We start from the raw sequence: 17,734 nt of genomic DNA on the forward strand, positions 1-17,734 counted from the left end.
TTTTTTTTACAGCATCCCCCCCTTTGTGCGAACATCTGCGATAGTGGCAGAACGGCTTCGCAATCACAATGCTCTCAATCAACGCGCTGCAGGCAGCCGGGAATTTTCAAAAAAATCAGGGACGCTGAGCACCCGGCCAACCTCAATGCAATATAGCTTCGAGTTAGTGCGCAACAATGATAATTTACTCTGTTGGTTAAAAGCTGCCGCCGTTCCGCGCTATTTGCTGGATGCTTGCGAGATGGCGCTTCGAAGCGCTTTTTTTTTTCTTGCAGTCAAGCGGCCACAAGTTCTATCAATGTAGATTTGCTCTCATATTCTACCAACAAACTAGAAATTGAGTCCATATTGCAGTGCAATAGTTTTATTTCGGTTATAAAAGAGCCCACTCGGTTGCAGGCAGCGACGGCAATCGACGTCTTTTTCACCAACCTTCCAGCTGATTGTTTGAAATCAGGGGTTATTACTGCTCATATCAGCGACCCCCTGCCCATATACCTGACAGTCGATTCTTTAACGTCTAAAAAACAATTTATTTCCCCTGTAATGAAATACCGGCGCATTAATCCTACCACATTAAATCACTTTCGTGTTGCACTTGAAAATATTGACTGGAGTGTCGTTGTCAATGAAACCGATCCTAATAATGCCTATAATGCGTTCATTACAATATTTAAGTCTAAATATGAAGAAAACTTTCTTTACGAAACCTTCCAAAAACCCCGGAAAGCACGAAAACCGTGGACAACCACAGCATGCCTAAATATGATAAAAAGGAAAACAGACATGTACAACCGCTTTGTCCAAACTAGGTCACTGGATGACCTTCAACAATTTAAAACATACCGGAACCAAGTTACTTCCTTCCTTCGTCGTGCGAAAAAAGAGTACATAGAAAAACTGTTCAACGATGACTAGCTTAAAAGGGCTTATCTTGTGTAGCGCAACATTAATCAAATTTTAAATCGAGGTATAACTCCTAGTGGCGTGTCCGAAATTTTGGTCGACAACAAAAATGTGAATGGGAAGGCGTTAGCAGACACTTTCAACAGTTACTTTGTGTCTCAGGCAGCTCAAAATGGGAATGTAATGAGTGTGCAATGCCTGGACGATAGGGTTGTTTCTAGTGCATTGCTGTCACCTACTGACGCAAATGAAATCAGAAATGATCTCCTGACCTTACCCAACAGTAAGGCACAGGATATTGACGGCCTGAAAATGTTACCAGTTAAACATGTAGCCGATATCGTTAGTCCAGTGCTGGAATATATTTTTAACTGCTGCATACAGCAAGCAGTGTTCCCCAAAAGAATGCAGATTGCGAAAGTTGCGGTTATTCACAAAGGTGGAGACAAACATCAACTGTCAAACTATCGACCTATCTCTATTCTACCTGTTTTCTCAAAATGTCTAGAAAAGATACTGTATAAACGAATAAACGGTTTTTGCAGCAAACATAACATTATTAATCCGAGCCAGCATGGCTTTCGAAAAAATTTTTCTACTGAAACCGCGCTCTTAACCCAAAAAGAACTTATTTTAGAATCATTTGAGCTGAAACTACTTACGCTATAGCATTTTCATCGATTTTTCTAAAGCTTTCGATCGCATCAATCATAAAATAATGTTAGCTAAGCTCGAGCACTATGGTTTCCGCGGCAAGTTTCTTCAAATAATTCAATCTTTCAATTCAATTCAATCTACGTGGGTCAAACAGGCAGGTGCCTCAACGAACGCCTTTTGGAACACGCTAATTCTTTGCGTGGCTCCGGTTCGTCAAAACTGGCTGCACATTGCAAATCCTGCCTATGCACTCCGTACTTTGACAACACTGTTGTGCTGTATCGCCATAAAGAACAACTGGTACGGGAAGTAGTAGAGGCGTATCATATCTGCACAGAAGGTGACTCATGTGTGAGCAGCACTTCGATAGCCTTGTCTAAGCGCGAGATATATCTGTTGGAAAAGCGTGGGAGCCTGTAGGTGCTTACCTTTCGCCAATGGTTTTTCCTTTCTTTTTATGTTAGTGGTTTGCGATGACGAAGTGAGCCTGTGACGCAGCGATTAGAGATATGTGGTTTATATTTATATGTGGTTTTCCGATTAAAACAGTCAGTTTTAAGTCAGCGCGTGTTCGTGTCTCTCTTTTTCTTGGTCCTTCGTTTTAGTTGCGCTGTTTCGTTCCCTAAAGAAAAAATTCAATCTTATCTAGGCTTTCGCGTGCAACAGGTGATAATAAACAATTATTTATCAGACGCCTTGCATATCTCTTCAGGCGTTCCACAAGGTAGTATACTGGGGCCCCTGCTTTTCCTCCTTTACATCAATGACATCGTCTGCATAAACAATCATCCAAGTTATATGTCATTTACGCAGATGACACTTCCTTATTTTTCAGAGCCGCAAACTTGGTAGATCTTGAGCAACAAGCAGAAGATTGCTTACACTCTCTACATGAATGGTCCAAAAGTAACTCCTTAAAAATAAACACTGAAAAAACAAAAGCAGTGCTTTTTAGACCCCGCAATAAACTGACTTTACTGCCACCACTTTTTCTTAGGATGGGATTTATTTATTGTTTCCTCAAGAGTCCACAGGGGACATTACATGAGGGGTGGGCAAACAAAAGAGTTAATATGAACACAGATGGTCTTCAAAGGCGGTTTTGAATGGAACGCTATTCAAAACCATTCAGTTAGTTCCAACTGTCAAAAGTCTTGGTGTTCTTTTTAATGAAAATTTGACCTGGAACGATCACGTCGACCTTGTGGTTAACAAACTGTCTAAGGCCGTTGGCATTTTATGTCGACTGAGATATTTTATGCCAAAGCATATAAAGCGAATGCTGTGTAATGCACTTTTTTCTTCTGTTGTTGATTACTGTTTACTGGTCTGGGGTACCACATCTTTCACTAACATCAACCGCTTGCATCGCTTACAAAAGAAAGCTGTTAGAAATATTGTGAACGCTCCTCGACTCGAACATTCTGCACCAATTTTTGAAGAACTAGGCATCATCCCACTTCCTCAGTTATACAAAACGTTACTTCGCAAACGATACAAGGCAAGCGTCATTAAAAACAACTGTTTTATGTTACATCTGTCAAGATTACAGTGTAAACATTCTACGTATTCAACTAGAACAAGCTTGAAATGGTTGTTACCTAGGACGCGCCCAAATTATGGCTGTCAAATGTTGCGTTTCACTCTCCCACATTTATTAAATGATGAATCGGAGTTGACGAACAACTGACTGATAACTGTACTACCTCATGCCCTCAATGTTCGAATGTTGATCCATGCTCTTCTTTGTATGAACTTGTTTTTTTTGTGTTTTTTTGTGTGCCACTACCATGCTGCCTCTGTAGGGTGCGTCGACCTCGTCAAGCCTCATCACTGGCTTTTTGCCGGCGCACACAACATCCTGGTGATGTTGAATAAAGTATTGATTGATTAATTAATTGATTAATCTCGGCTTACACGCGTGCAAGCACCCGCGTGCTGTTTTTTTTTTTTTTATGCGTAGCATATTGCAATCACTCAGTTCAGCCCTTGGGCGCGGCCGGGCAGCCACCAAACCACGTGAAAAAAAAAAGAAGAAAAGGAAAAACAGGAACAAGAAAGAAAAAAAATAGACGGCTGAGCGTGGTGGCGGTTGCCACCGCCCCGTTTCAAAGGGGGCGCTCCCGTCCGTCCGTCCGTCCGTCCATACGTCAAGGAGGAAAAGCTGCTGAGAAAATCGAGTGCCGCCAAGCAATACCTCGCGCAAAAAGACCGCGCAATATGCAACGCATTCTTGGCTTAACCAAGCTAAGCCTGGGCACCATTTTTTTTTTTTTTCATTCACTGACTTCCGCACGGACGGAAGATGACGAAGACATCCGAAGCACGGCGCGAGAAGATAGGCCGTTTAACACGCGGGATGAACGGCCAGCTATATAAACTGCTATGTTCGTGCGGGTTCGAATCCGGCTCATTCTGTTCCTTTCTCTGTGTGTGCTTCTTTTTCGATGCCCTGACCGAGTGTGACAATCCACGCAGACTTTTTGGCCGACGAACTCCTTATATACTATCGCGTAACAAAGAAAAACTAACAAATGACTTTTGAGTAATACAACGTGATTTGAAACTGGGACGAAGGAGGAAGCACAAGGACGAGCGCTCACATACAACCGAAGTTTACTGCTTGGCCCACGGAAATATACAGGGTATTCCACCTAATAGTTTACACAATTTTTAAATATAGGCTTTTTGGGTTGGAAGAGCGGTTTTTTCGGCATAGCATTGTTAGCTGTGTAGTACATCAGAATACAGCTAAGACGTGCTAACTAGCAGGCAGGTTAACTATAGTCGGATGCAAGTTAAGTCTGCAGTGAAGCTCCGCCCACATTCAGCCTCCGCGCACAGAATTCCTCCGCGACGAAAAAGTAGTGCACTGCTTAAACGTTTCTTGTTACGTAAACAAGAAGCTTAGCACAAGAAAAAAATTATGAGCTCAACAATTTTGATACGTGGATTGTTTGATATAGTAAACCATTAAAAAGCTGATTTCGTTTACAGTTGCGATTGGCCAGCAGAGTAATACAGGACGCCGCAGACCACGGCCCAGTGTCAGCAACTGCTGTTTTTTTTTTTAAGTTGTATCATACTATAATACTGAATAGTTCACTTTTTAACTATTACTGCTAGACTCCTTAATTATTGACAGGCCTGTAGTCCACCTTATGCAATATGCATACGAGTTATTAGTATTTGAAAAATGCAGTTACCCTTGGCGCTGGGGCCCAACCAATTCCGGCCATTTCGACGAGTTGCTTGCATTGGAGAGGTTGCTTTGCCTGCAAGTTCCTCGAAAGCGCACTTATTTTGGCGCGATGTAGCCAAAATTTGTTGGATCACAGCACCGAGGGTAACTGCGTTTTTGCAATTCTAAAAACTGATATGGATATCATTTACGGTGGGCTACAGGCCTCTAATCCTCTCAATAATTAAGGACGCTAACAGTAATAGTTAGAAAGTTGACTATTCATTCACAGTTAACCGGCCTGCTAGTTAGCACGTCTTAGCAGTATTCTGGTGTACTACACCACTGACAATGCTATGCCGAAAAAGTGTTCTTCAAACTCAGAAAGGCCTATTTTTAAAAATTGTGTAAAATATTAGGTGAAACACCCTGTATACCAGGTTTAACCAACAAAAGAAAACGTATCGACAATCACAAGTGAAGATACATACTAACAAATGTCGATGGCGACAACAGCGGCGTGATTTAGTTGTGGCCTTAGTTCACTTTGCCACAGAGCGGCTGCTGACACGTTTCCTTTGCCCTTGCGATTCCTGCAGCTTCGAGAATTTCGCGAGTTAGCTGATTGTTGCGTCTGCTTATCACTTTCGTTTCCACAAAGTATGGCCTGCATGTTTTGCAGTCGCAATCCCTGCAGTGCATCCCAGGGTGTCCTTTCACCGTTCTTTAACGTCCCTCATAGCCTGAGTCGCTTTGGAACGTTAAACCCCATAAAACCAAAGCAAACCTTTCACCTTTTCATGTACATTGTTATGATGCTCCTTGAGGTTAGCATGTATCTTCGTTTTCTTTTGTTGGTAGAGCCTGTTGTATATTCACGCGGCCCAAGCCTTTACCAACACGCCCAAACAACCACTTAGCTGAGCATCGAAACAGGTGGCGATAGGTAAATCAGACCGACGCAGATTTTCGTTGCGCGCTTAGCCCACAGCATGGCGGCCGCTATGACGTCGTCCCTGGAAGCTGCTGCGCGCATATCGGTGAAGACCACAGTCAGTCAGACCACAGCAAATCCACTCAGCAAACCTTAAATGTGTGCAGACGAGATAATCTCCGTGCTCTTCAGCGTCAGTGACGTAACTAACACACACGGACCTTGGACTCGGGAAGGTTATCGCGCTCGTCGAAATTGTGGCTGGAGTGCGCAAAAAAAAAAAAGCATCCGATCACAAAAGTACCGTATTTACTCGCATAACGCACGCATTGTTTTTCCAAAGGGTTCTCTGAAAATTTGGAGGGTGCGCTTATCGCGCTAGGTAAAATGTTCAGAAAAAAAAGAAACTGAAGGGGCAAAAACGGTAGGCTGGTCGTACAAATGCTTCACTTTGTAAACAAAATAAAACGTACTCTTCCACTCTTCAATAGGGTTTCCGCGCTCGAAAGCATGCGTAAACCCGCACGTGTAACTCCCAAAAGGTCCATAATGACGTCCAAAGAAAGAGCAACTAGAGTTATTCCACTCTACCGAATCGCGCATCATACAACGCGAAACCACAAGGCAGATCAGAAATAAACCCTTCGTGACCAGGCATGGTCATGCTAGCTTTTCGTTTCCTCGCGCAACATTCTTACGGTTGTTCCTTTCCCAGGATGAGGTATAGCCGCCTTGGCATAGGACAGATGGAGCTTTGTAGAACTGCGCAGTTGCTATAGGTGGTTCAAAAATGTGCGCCTGCTAGCATTCACTATCATCACCAGTAGGATACAAAAAAAAAACAGCAATTCATGGGACACCGTCGGCGTCCTGTATTACCCCGCTGACCAATAACAACAGTGAACGAAATCAGCTTTTTAATGTTGAACTGTATCGCGGCGGCCGAATTTCGATACAGGCGAAATTCTAGAGGCCCGTGTACCGTGCAATGGCAGTGCACGTAGAACCCCAGGTGGCCGAAATTTCCGGAGCCCTCCACTACGGCGTCTATCATAGCCCGAGTCGCATTGGGAAGTTAAACCCCAATAAACCAACCAAACAAACCATAGATACAAAAATTCTGGTCATAAGTTTGCTGTTTAAGTAGCAAGAAATGCTTTAACGGTCTATTGCTTTTAACGGAGAAATTCTGTTCGGCGGTCCTGAATTTACTTCTTGAACAGTGAAACTGGTCGGATGGGGAAGGGTGCGTCCATTATGCGAGTAAATACGGTAGACATTGTTCTTTTCAGCAGGCGTCGAGCACCAGCGCCTAGAAGCCGCTCCCCTACGCTGGCCTAGCTGATCTTGTCAGGCACGAAGGATAGTACGGACTCTACAAATTCTGTCCTAACAGTACCCACCAGCTTGGAACCCTGCTTCTTACAAACCTATTTCCCTTATCCCTTACCTGGCGACCTGGTTTGGGGTGTGTTTGCTGTAGCGAGGAACAGGCGTCAAAAGATGACGCTTCATACGCTACCACAACCTGTGTGTTCACTGCTAAACGGCGATCTCGAAGTGCCGTCAACCTCCTATGGCAATCAGCTGACTCTCAGCAGGAAACGGAGAAGGTTCTCCATTGCTCCAAAGACGTCCGAGAAATGCGCAAAGCCTCCGCTACAAAACCGCACGGGGCGCAAAACAACCAACTTATTCTCTAAAAGACCGAACTGCAGTTCGTTCAGAACGGCAGATTGTTTGGCAGGTCAGAGCATTTTCTTGAAGCGAAGGGCGCGAAGAAAACACATGACAAAATACGCGCGAAAGCGCGTTTTCGTGTTTCTCGACTACATGCGGTCGGCTTGTTAAAATCGGACTGAACTGTACAGGAGAGCATTTTCTTGAAACCCTGTCTGTTGAAGTCTGTCACCCTGAAGCAAAAATTTAACCAAAAAAAAAAAATATCCCGCGCACCAAGATTTAAGTGCGATAAAAAGTTTAGTCCGCTATCCTCCAACAATTCGTGCCTCCTAGCCCGGTTGTATTTCTGGCACGCAAGGGTGCGTTAACTTTAGTTTGGTTTATTGGGGTTTAACGTCCCAAAGCGACTCGGGCTAAGAGGGACGCCGTAGTGAAGGGCTCCGGAAATTTCGACCACCTGGGGGCTCTTTAACGTGCACAGACATCGCACAGTACACGGGCATCTAGAATTTCGCCTCCATCGAATTGTATTAATCACGGTGCCCCGCTGAATTTTCTCGACTCGAGGTTTCTCCATGCCTTGGTTTGGGCAGGCATCGAGTTTCAAGAGGCGGTGCAAACTTGCAAGGCTACTGCGGGGCACCCTGCGAAGCGGTGCCATTTCCTGCAAGACCACCACCGAACACTCCAGTTCCCGCACTAGTAAACATACACACTGTGGTAAGAAAAGGAAATCCGCAGCTTTACTTGGTGGAATGCGTTGTGCGACGTCCAGCCGGGCACAGCCGACAGGGAAAAGTCGGCCGGCTCCCAAGCAGCACGTTTAGCGCGACTTAAATCCGTGCAGTAAGTAAAGCATGGCCTCGCGAGAGGTATGCCCGCGAATTGACTGCAAGCACTGGCACAGACTCACCTGCCACCGTGTACCTGTCCATGTAGTTGATGAGGTTGATGAAGAACAATATACCGACGGACGCATACTCGAAGAAGGGGCGCCAACGTTCGGATACGGCGCTAGCGGTGGATGCAGCAGCCGGCGCCGGTGACTCTGGCGCGTCGATCTCGCGAGAAACTCTGTCGTCCTCGGTCGGAATCATCACCTCTGGCCACGGTGCCTCTGGCAGCGATTCCAACGGGTCCCTCGACCGCAGTGCCAACATCTACGGGGACCTCGCGCGTACAGCACCACCAGCACCACCGACACGTTGTACTTTTTACGTCGAAGCCAGCAGCGCTCACATCAAAGTCGCTGGTTGCTTGCGCTGGTTGTCATGCTCGTCTAGCGCTGACGACGACGACTGCGGCACGGTGACACTGGCACTCCGCTGCCGCGTACACTACAACACGAGCGGCAACCAGCAACCGAATGACGATCGCTGCGGATCGCTGCGATCGCTGCTCGAATTGTCTCGATTTACGTCTCGCACCGGCTACGTTTGGCTACGACTTTGCAAAAGATCATTTTCTATGTTACCAAAATCTAAAATGAGGAATTTAAAAAAATTGTTAATTACTCTGACTTATATTCTTATAGTCAAGATCAACTTATGCAAAATTGATATTTATCTGATAGAAAGTTGGGCCTGAACAATGAAATATAAACACTTACGGTTTCGCTTGACCGAGTCAAGGGCGCGTTGAACGTTGCGTTACGATTTGCGACAACTAACGCCTGATGCTACCGTTGGAGGTTTATGGTCTATGGGGGTTTAACGTCCCAAAGCGACTCAGGCTATGAGAGGCGCCGTAGTGAAGGGCTCCGGAAATTTCGACCACCGGGGTTCTTAAACGTGCACTGACAGCTGCATTGTGCAGCTTGGAGGCCTACGGGGAAGCAAATTCAACAATCAGTACATGTCATGAAATCACAGTTGATTAGACCGGTGAAGAAAACGAAGTGCAGAAATAAGGGGTTTTCTAGAAGTATTTTTCAGCATTTTGTCTTCGAGGGCAGTAGGGAGTATTGTTAATTTGCATGATATTGACTGTGCATAATAATTAGTGCAGAAATATGGTAATGACCGAGAACTATGCTGCCGTACGTTAAAAGTAGGAGTATAACAGATCATGTGAAGCATTTGAATAACGGAGTTATTACACCATACGCCGAAAGGCACACAGGGGTGTAGTCTTCATAACACCAAAATTGACAAAAAGATTCTCTGTGTGAGTACCATATGTTAGCCAACAGCTTCATTGTGCACTTTTGCGTGAGGACTATTTTTTTATATATATTTTGTTTTGTGGTAGTACCGCAGGAAATGAAACAATATGTGAGAGATTGAAGTAGAAAGGCATTGTATATCAAGAGTTTAATTTTAGTTAGTAAATTGAGCCTATTTGAGACATATGATTCCATTTACTTTGTCGATTTTCTTACCAACATTGTCAGTCTGCACATCCCAGTTTAAAGTCTCAGAGAAGGTAACACCTAGACATTTTATGGTAGAGACAACTTGAATTTTGCTTGCCCCAACCAAAAGCTCTGTGTCGCGTTCAATTTGTTTGTTTTTAGCGTGGAAGATTATGCCTGTTGTTTTAGTTGTGTGAACTTGTAAATAATTAGCTCAGGACCAATTTAGCAAGTGTTTCAGAAATTCATTGCCGCATTTCATTAATTCATTTACATTCTTACCTTTGATAAGCATTGTTACATCATTGGCAAATGCAATGAGATTTACTGAAATGGGAACAGAAAGTAAGTCATTTATATACAGCATGAATAGAAGAGAGCCCAAAATGCTGCCCTGTGGGACTCCAGAATTGAATGCCTCGGTAGTTGACAAAACACTGTTATGAAAACTAATTGTTTATGGTGTTTCAGGCAGGAGTCTATTAAGGAAGGACTGGAACCACTAATACCATAATGGTCTAGCTTTTTTAGTAAGAGATTATGATTTATTAAATTAAATGCTTTAGTGAAATTGATATAAATCCCAAGAACAAGGAGCCTATCTTCAAATCCTTTAATAATTATTGCTTTTTGATTGACTAAAGCCATCTCAGTTGATATGTTTTGTCTGAAAGTATAGAATGCTTAATGAGAAACTTATTTACCTCAAAACCTTTAGAGAGTATCGGCAGTATAAAAATTGGCCTGTAATTTGAAATATTCGAGACGGCCCTGCCTTTGTGAATTGCGACGACCTTAGCAATCTGCATTTGAACAGGAAATATGCCAGTACTTAAGCAGAGGTTGTAGATGTAAGTATCGAGCTATTAGATCAATTATGTAAATGAATGGTTTGATTTGGAAACCATCTTTGTCTTGTGCCCTACTGCATCCAAGATCTGAGAACACAGATATGATCTCGTTGTCATCTGTGGGAGACAAAAACAAAGATTTGCATACACTAGGTGGGGGGTAGGTGTATTGGTTGGCTAAATCTGATGAGCACAGAGATATGGCTATATTTATAAAATGGTTATTGAACACACTGGGAAGCTCTTTTCCTAAAGTTACTTTGCTGTTGCGTACTAACGAGAGCACATGGGACGATGGTTCATAATGTCACCTAGTTTTCCCGTTTTCTCCAGATAGGAGCTGCATCAAAGGTAGTTTTTTCTCCTTGCATGTAGTGACAAAAAAAATAAATACTCTTAAGAGTTCACTGCGCTATTTCGACCATGCCCTTCGGCACATGCTAGAAGTCCCCAAGAAGCAGGCTTCTTTATGTTTTGCATCTTAGTACGCTTTCACGCCCGAATGCGATATTTTACTGCCGTGTTAGAGTGACTCCTGACGCAACCACTCCGTTAATTACGTGGCCCGTTGCAAAAATTTCGCTCAACTATGCAATTTGGCAACAATAGAAACTCAAAACTTGGGTCATTTTTTTCAGTGTTGCTCTGTCAACTGCACTACAATAAACCTCCAACCATTCGCTGTGAGGAGTGCGCAAGTCCACGCCATGACCTTCAACTGCATGACCTTCAACTGACCTTCAACTCAGCCAGGTGGCATGGACACCTATAGGGTTGACAAGTGTGCTCATTCATTCCAAATGACAAACACTGCCACAATGACTGCAAGACGCCCCAGGATGCTAATGGCCTATCACAAAGCGTTATTAAGTGGCTTCAGTAAGCTAAGCTTACTCATACTGCTGTGGCACCACTACCCTCTTAAACAAAGCTTACAACCTAGAAGGCATTCAGGCACTTCAAGAAACCCTTCATGAACAGCAGCAAGTGCCTCTTGTTGTACGGAGGCTCCTTGGCTGGAAGGGGAGTGAACATACAAGCTCACTCAGCATGCGTAGTCATGGATAAAAGATATGACTTTAATTCTGATATACATTCAACAATACATGAGCTGCTGAGACAGTGCACTGCGCTGCCACACACGGTACGCAGTGCTCCACATCACAGTTCCCGACAGAAGGGTCGAACAGGGGAGAGAGGGGCTTTGGTATACGCAACTGGCCAACTTGGGGCAGAGGTCTCAACAGTAACCGACACTGGCTGGAGAGCAGTTAGAAAAAATAGACACTTCATCAGCACAAACCCCGCCCTGTAGGCAGAGCAAGACCATGCACTGGGGCACGCACCACGCGAACGAGGGACACACTGGTCCCGCCAAATTTGCACCAGGGTTCTCTCAGCTGCGTGCCCTATGGGGGCACTGCAGAGTACATTGATACAGAAAGAACAAATGAAAGGCGAATTTATAGGAACCTCGCAAGTTTGAGCGTGCAGTTTATATCCTCCTCCTGACACCGATTGAGCGGTGGGCCTCAAAGATTTCTGGCTGCTACAAGGCTCTATATCTCCACCACAGATCACATCCTAATGAACCAGGCATTTCTCGAGGAACACAACCAACAAAGGAGCGTACAGGATCTGTAACGTCAGCCGCATTGGTGCGGGAGATACGTGTCACCCCACAAGCAGGAGCGCACAGGCTATGAGCCAGCCCACCGCAAGTGTGCGTGAACTGCCCACACACAACAGTGCCCGCCTGTCACTCACAACAATGCACCAAAGAATGGTACCATGCTCAATCAAGCCAACAGCTCAAGCGCTGCGCTCTTTTTGTCTAGTCTGCTTATTTAAGGACACATTTTTTTCGGCATTTCACCAATAATTTTCTCCAAACAACCAAAGTTGCAACCACTAGATACTAGGAAATGGGAGCGCTTTTATGATTAGATGTCATTTTTTTGATAACCCGTGCATGTACGAAACTAAAAGAAATGAAAGTTTGAACAAATGAAAAGAACATTACCACTAGGTGCCAAATGCATTGCAAGTTTTTCCTATTCTACTTTTTTTCTACACAAAATAAATTAACTTCGTGCCACAATTGCTAAGCCATCATGAATGCATCATCTGAAGCTTCAATAAATACACCTAAAGGAAAACCCACCTCAATGCAAGCTCAGGGTAATATGCCACAACCAAACCAAGAGGAGGCACATTCTTTCTGAATTGCCAAAGGCTGGCCAACCCACATTTGAAAAACTTTGCTCCAAACAAGCGCACCTACCCCTGGCCTGTCTTAAACAAAGTACGATGCCATAAACATAGTCCAACCTCAAAGAGTTTACTTTCCTCGGGACTCCATGGTAGGTAGATACATAGCTGCGATGCTGTGTGCCCCAGGTTACTCCGTCATCTCTCATTCCTCTTAGTGGAAAAATGTAAGTTCCTGTCGACCAGATTTTGTAAACACCACTTAGTAGCACAGACATGCATGATAGGATGTACAAGTTCCCCCTCACCCCTCAGTTTTTCAAATGCAACCGCAAAAACAGCTGGACAGAAGGGGAACGGAAAGAGGGCTCGGACTTTTATAATATACAGTACGCATCTGCCACACGGGACCTGGCGGCCGAAAACACGACGACACGTGAACGACAATTCCGGCACAACACAGTCGTACACACTGCAAGATCAAAAGAAAAATAAGTTATCTCTCGAGGAAACAATGAACGAAAATGGTCAAGCGTACACTTCTTTCTTCCTTTCTCTCTCTCTCTCCACACAGCCAAATGCATTGTGAAAACAACATGCACGCAGATCACACGCGCACACATGTACTAACACTGCAGAGAGCAGTAATGTTCACACAGGGCTCTACAGGATGCAGAGCATAGGCATGGGGAGAACCAGACCCACAGTCTCACAATAAACACGCACGCACGCATCACACACACACACGCACACTCGTCTACAGGAGCAAGCCTCTTTTTCCCGTAGAAAGTTGTAAAAATCAGAACCGCGCAATAAATTAGGGCATTCTTTCTCCGTCTCCACGATAACTGGAGCAATCAACAGCTCCCTCGAGAATCCGTTGGTTAAATCTGGATGAGGACACACACACACACAATGTGCAAAGGACACACCAGGTGATGATGGCGATGACGGCAATGATGGCAATGACCGCGGTGGTAACAACAGCAACAACAACGAAAAAAAATGATCAAAATAAAAAAAAAATCGGGGGAATGAACACCGAGGTGAGTGTAAGAAGCGCATGGCACAATTCTTACTCATCTCACGCACCAGTCGTTGGGGGACCTCCACAGATCCCGCTAACTGTCCCTCGCACACTTCCTTTGGCGAAAAGGTCTTTTCACAATCACTCGTTGACAGCGCACTCGGCGAACCACCTCGAGTGCAGTGCGAGATGCAAGTGTGTGCGGAAGGGACACTCTCATCAACGCTGTTGCCCTCTGTGCACGTCCTCTTTGCATCCGCACACAACACAAGTGCATCGCATCTTCGCTCAGGCAAAGTGTTCCGCACCTATAATCCGCAACCAGCAAATCTCTGCCTTCGTCCTGGGTAGGGTAACACGAGAGGGCTGCACAATCGTCGCATATCAACCGCACTATTTCAACCCCCCCCCCCCCCCCCCCTCGCTCCTACGGCACCGACAACACTGGCCGCTAGAGTCAACGTAAAAAAAAACAAGAGAATGCCACTTATGAAACATCACAGCCTCGTTTCATGAAAACGCCTCACTATTTGTACTCTTCGATTTGTGTTTGTTGTCGTCACCATCAACCTCAGGGGTTGCATCATTCAGCGAGCAAATGGTCCGTCACAACGGCAAACGAATGCGACTAAGCCCGCCACTTGGCGCGCTAACAGTCGACGTAGACGGTAGACGTGCACATGGCGAGCAAGAGCCACACAAGTCACGTTTCTGCACCGCACACAACACTCCAACAAGAACAAGGTCGGAAGAATCTTGGGAAAACGAACAGAATGCTTCATTGCGTGCATGTGTCAGCACCCGTAGCTCGACCCTCTGCACTTGGTTCCCATGCTGGACCAACATGTCACATGTACCAAAGCGGCACACAGCTAGGCCTAAAGGATTCAAGCTTGTGCTTCAGAGCCGACTTGTGTGAACTGGCACAGCGAAATGGCCCATCACTTTGATTCCAGCCGACACAAAACATCTTTGATCCCCCATGACGCAAACTTGAAAAGAATGGGCACCCCAATCCAACGTCGTGCCCTTCAAACTGACCATGACTGCTAACGGCAGGGGCATTACTTAGGACTCAGGCCTCACCCCCCCAATTGCAAGACACGGCTCCAATAAGAGGTCCTCTTTGGTGTTCGCACAGCAGCTAGAGTTTGCACTGAACATAACGACAGCACCTCACAACAACAGGAAAGCAGTGACGCCTGCAACAACATGCCGACGAAAGAGATGAGAATCGCATCTAACGAAATCGATAACACAGCCCCCTTTATCACCATGCCTCTACAGTGCATACGGTAGCACTGGATGCAGAGGTGTGACAAGAGACTCACAACCTTGGAAGTGACCCTGACCTTGGCCACAAACCACATCTATTCAAGCTCTGCTAATACGACTTTTTCAAGCGTCACAACAGGAGTTGACAGGAACATGGTAAGCTGCAGAGGACATCCAACTGATACGAATGACCATCCGTGCGCATCATCTCTCGTCGAGCTGAGATTTCATGCTGACCTAGCATTCTGATATAACCACAGCCTTGCTTCAAATCTCCGGAACCTCCGGAGCCACTGAAATCAGTGCGCTGTCAATACAGGGCCCCGGTATAGGAAAGAAAGCCTTGCGCCGATGCCGGCGTTCCAACAAAATGCCCTGGAATGTCCAGAGCATTGCCACTAGTCGCAGCAGCCCCCTGCACCGACATCAAAAGCAGTGTGAAAATCCACAGACCACACCACAGGGGCCAACTGAGTATTACCCGACAGACCATTCCTTGTTGTGAAGGACGCCCAGGAACCAAGAATGGCACGTTGCACTTTGGCGATTTCAATCGTGACACTCGTTCAAGAGCAGGCAGTTGGGCTGTTGATTCTTATGCCGCCCGTTCCAACAGCGCAGCTCTTGAAAGTGTGATCGCACATGTAACAACCTAAGCTCACGGGCTGCACAGTTCCCCTGCCGCCTGTGTGACAAGACTAAAGAAAAAAAAAAGAAGAGAAACGCAGGTGGAAAGCATCTGCAGAGAGAGATTGTCCTGCAGATTAACCCTGTAAGCAAGGTCTTAAGTCTCCAGCGACACGTCCTGTGACACCCCAAGTTACCGTGCTCCACATATTGTACGCTGACCCAGGGCTGGCTGCCATGGCTCGTGGGTGCACTAGAAGAACCCAAGGGTGCAACAGAAGCACAGCAGAGGTAAATATAAGGGCGACAGGCTGTGAGCACAGACACGTAGAGTGCCACCCATCAAGTGATCAACTTCCCAATGGTGAATCAGTGTTAGGGTCGCTCACATCTGAGTACTTCTGTAGCATGGAGGACACATACACGAAGGCACTCTCCTATTTTCTTCAAAGGGGGTGCACTGCGCACACGAGGCATTTGGAAAGTTACCTTCAACTTCTGGAAACTGCGCAACCTTGCCAGGAGCTCGAGGGTACCCCTTTCCAAGGTGGAGCTCAGGGGCGTGCCTCAAAGGGCCACAAACTTCAGTCTGGAATGACACAGCACTGCTCAATGACGCAGTGAGATTCCAGCAATGGACGAGTGCCGTACCACGCCACCAGTGAAACTGTGTGGCCATTTGTGCTTCCTTCTCCAGTAGTGCAAAATCACAAGATGGCTGCAACTGCATGACTGGGTCTTCAGTGCGAAGCGGTGCCTCGGGGTTACACCAGGTGGTGTTAGCTGCCGCAGCTCGGCGGAAACTCTCCAAAAGCTGGCCCTGGTCATGCCACCTTTGCCCATCATGACTGGGAGCCCAGTCCCAGACAGGGCACAAGTCTCCATCATTCCACTCTAGATTGAAGGTCGTTGCAGGCAGATGGCCCTGCTGTAAAGCCGTAGGGTAAAAGTGACTTGGTCTTGAAGCATTGTGGAGCTGGTGACGCTTCGTAGGAGACGCGGGTGGCAACGTTGATCCCACATCCCAGAAACGTGCAGGCCGAGGCTGCTACATCAGTGCACGTCGGAACTGCTCTGCCCAGCATTGCACGAAGAAGTGTCTGTGACGGAGAATTCACATCGGATCCAGCCTCGCTGCAGGCGAGGTGATGGCGCAGAAGACGGACTCCTCAGTGGGAAGTGCGGCCGCTCTTGGGTGCTCCCGGACCTCCGCCGGGGTTCTTGCACTTGAAGCTGCGCTGCTTGGAGAGCTGGGACGCCGAGCGGGCGCGGTCCGGCGGAGCCCCCGACCCCGGTGTCGGCGCACCACCCCCGTCGGAGCAGGCCCCGTCCTTGTCGGTGGGTGACGCCAGCGTCAGGCTGCTCATGGACGAAGACAGGTTGATGGCCGAGGCCACGGACAGCGAGCTCGGGTACTGGCTGAGCTCGCCCTCGTCCGCGGGCAGGCAGGTCTCCACCATGGCTTCCAGGCAGTTGACAAACAGCTCCGCATTGTCCAGGTTAGTCTGGCTCTGCTTTAGGACGGGAGTGGGAGGGCAAGGGAAGAGGAGACAGTTGCACTGAACAGCACACGAGAGAGAGCGAGAGAGAGCACGTGGCATCATGCACCACGAGTCTAACAGTTTATTCTTTACTCGGGGATTACTCTACTTGGTCCGAAGGCACTGCATCATGGAAAATCACAATGCTGAGAAAAAAAAATAGTTTTTACTAACAATGAACACTTGGTTTTCTGATGATATGATATGATATACCCCTACACTGAAATTTTCATTACCACAGGGGTAATGTTTAGTCAATTTTCTCATAAATTCAGCCATGTTGCATTCGCGAATTCCTGCTTCATCATGAAATATGCGATACAGAACAACTTGGTGGGCAACAGTTACATTAAACAAGAATACGCAAAAGTGTGCTCCATTGAGAAATGCGGCCCTGAAACGCCCAGATGTCCTGAGGGGTTGTGTGCTCTCTCAGCCCCTTGGGAGCGCACACTGAGGCGTACTGACGTGACCACTAGTGACACTCA

The 17,734-nt window shown here is 46.3% G+C and overlaps 2 protein-coding genes across 7 annotated transcripts in view; both read right to left on the reverse strand.

The window, feature by feature from the left end:
• The window catches only part of LOC149362432 (protein spinster homolog 3-like), a 73,441-nt gene extending 64,687 nt beyond the window's left edge, over positions 1–8,754 (reverse strand). For both annotated transcript variants that reach the window (XM_089573032.1, XM_089573031.1), the window contains exon 1: positions 8,275–8,754. In XM_089573032.1, the coding sequence (XP_089429158.1) occupies positions 8,275–8,521 (247 nt within the window). In that variant the 5' untranslated portion in view covers positions 8,522–8,754. The remainder of the gene's footprint in view (positions 1–8,274) is intronic.
• A 2,869-nt stretch (positions 8,755–11,623) lies between these two features.
• Positions 11,624–17,734, reverse strand: part of Nf1 (neurofibromin 1) — an 82,211-nt gene continuing 76,100 nt past the window's right edge. For 4 of the 5 annotated variants that reach the window (XM_089573037.1, XM_089573035.1, XM_089573036.1 and 1 more), the window contains exon 48: positions 11,624–17,219. In XM_089573037.1, the coding sequence (XP_089429163.1) occupies positions 16,875–17,219 (345 nt within the window). In that variant the 3' untranslated portion in view covers positions 11,624–16,874. The remainder of the gene's footprint in view (positions 17,220–17,734) is intronic. The other variant, XM_089573034.1, reaches the window with a different exon arrangement.

This window comes from Amblyomma mixtum, chromosome 2 (genome assembly GCF_055824585.1).
Source record: "Amblyomma mixtum isolate Tamu chromosome 2, ASM5582458v1, whole genome shotgun sequence".
Lineage (NCBI taxonomy): Eukaryota > Metazoa > Arthropoda > Arachnida > Ixodida > Ixodidae > Amblyomma > Amblyomma mixtum.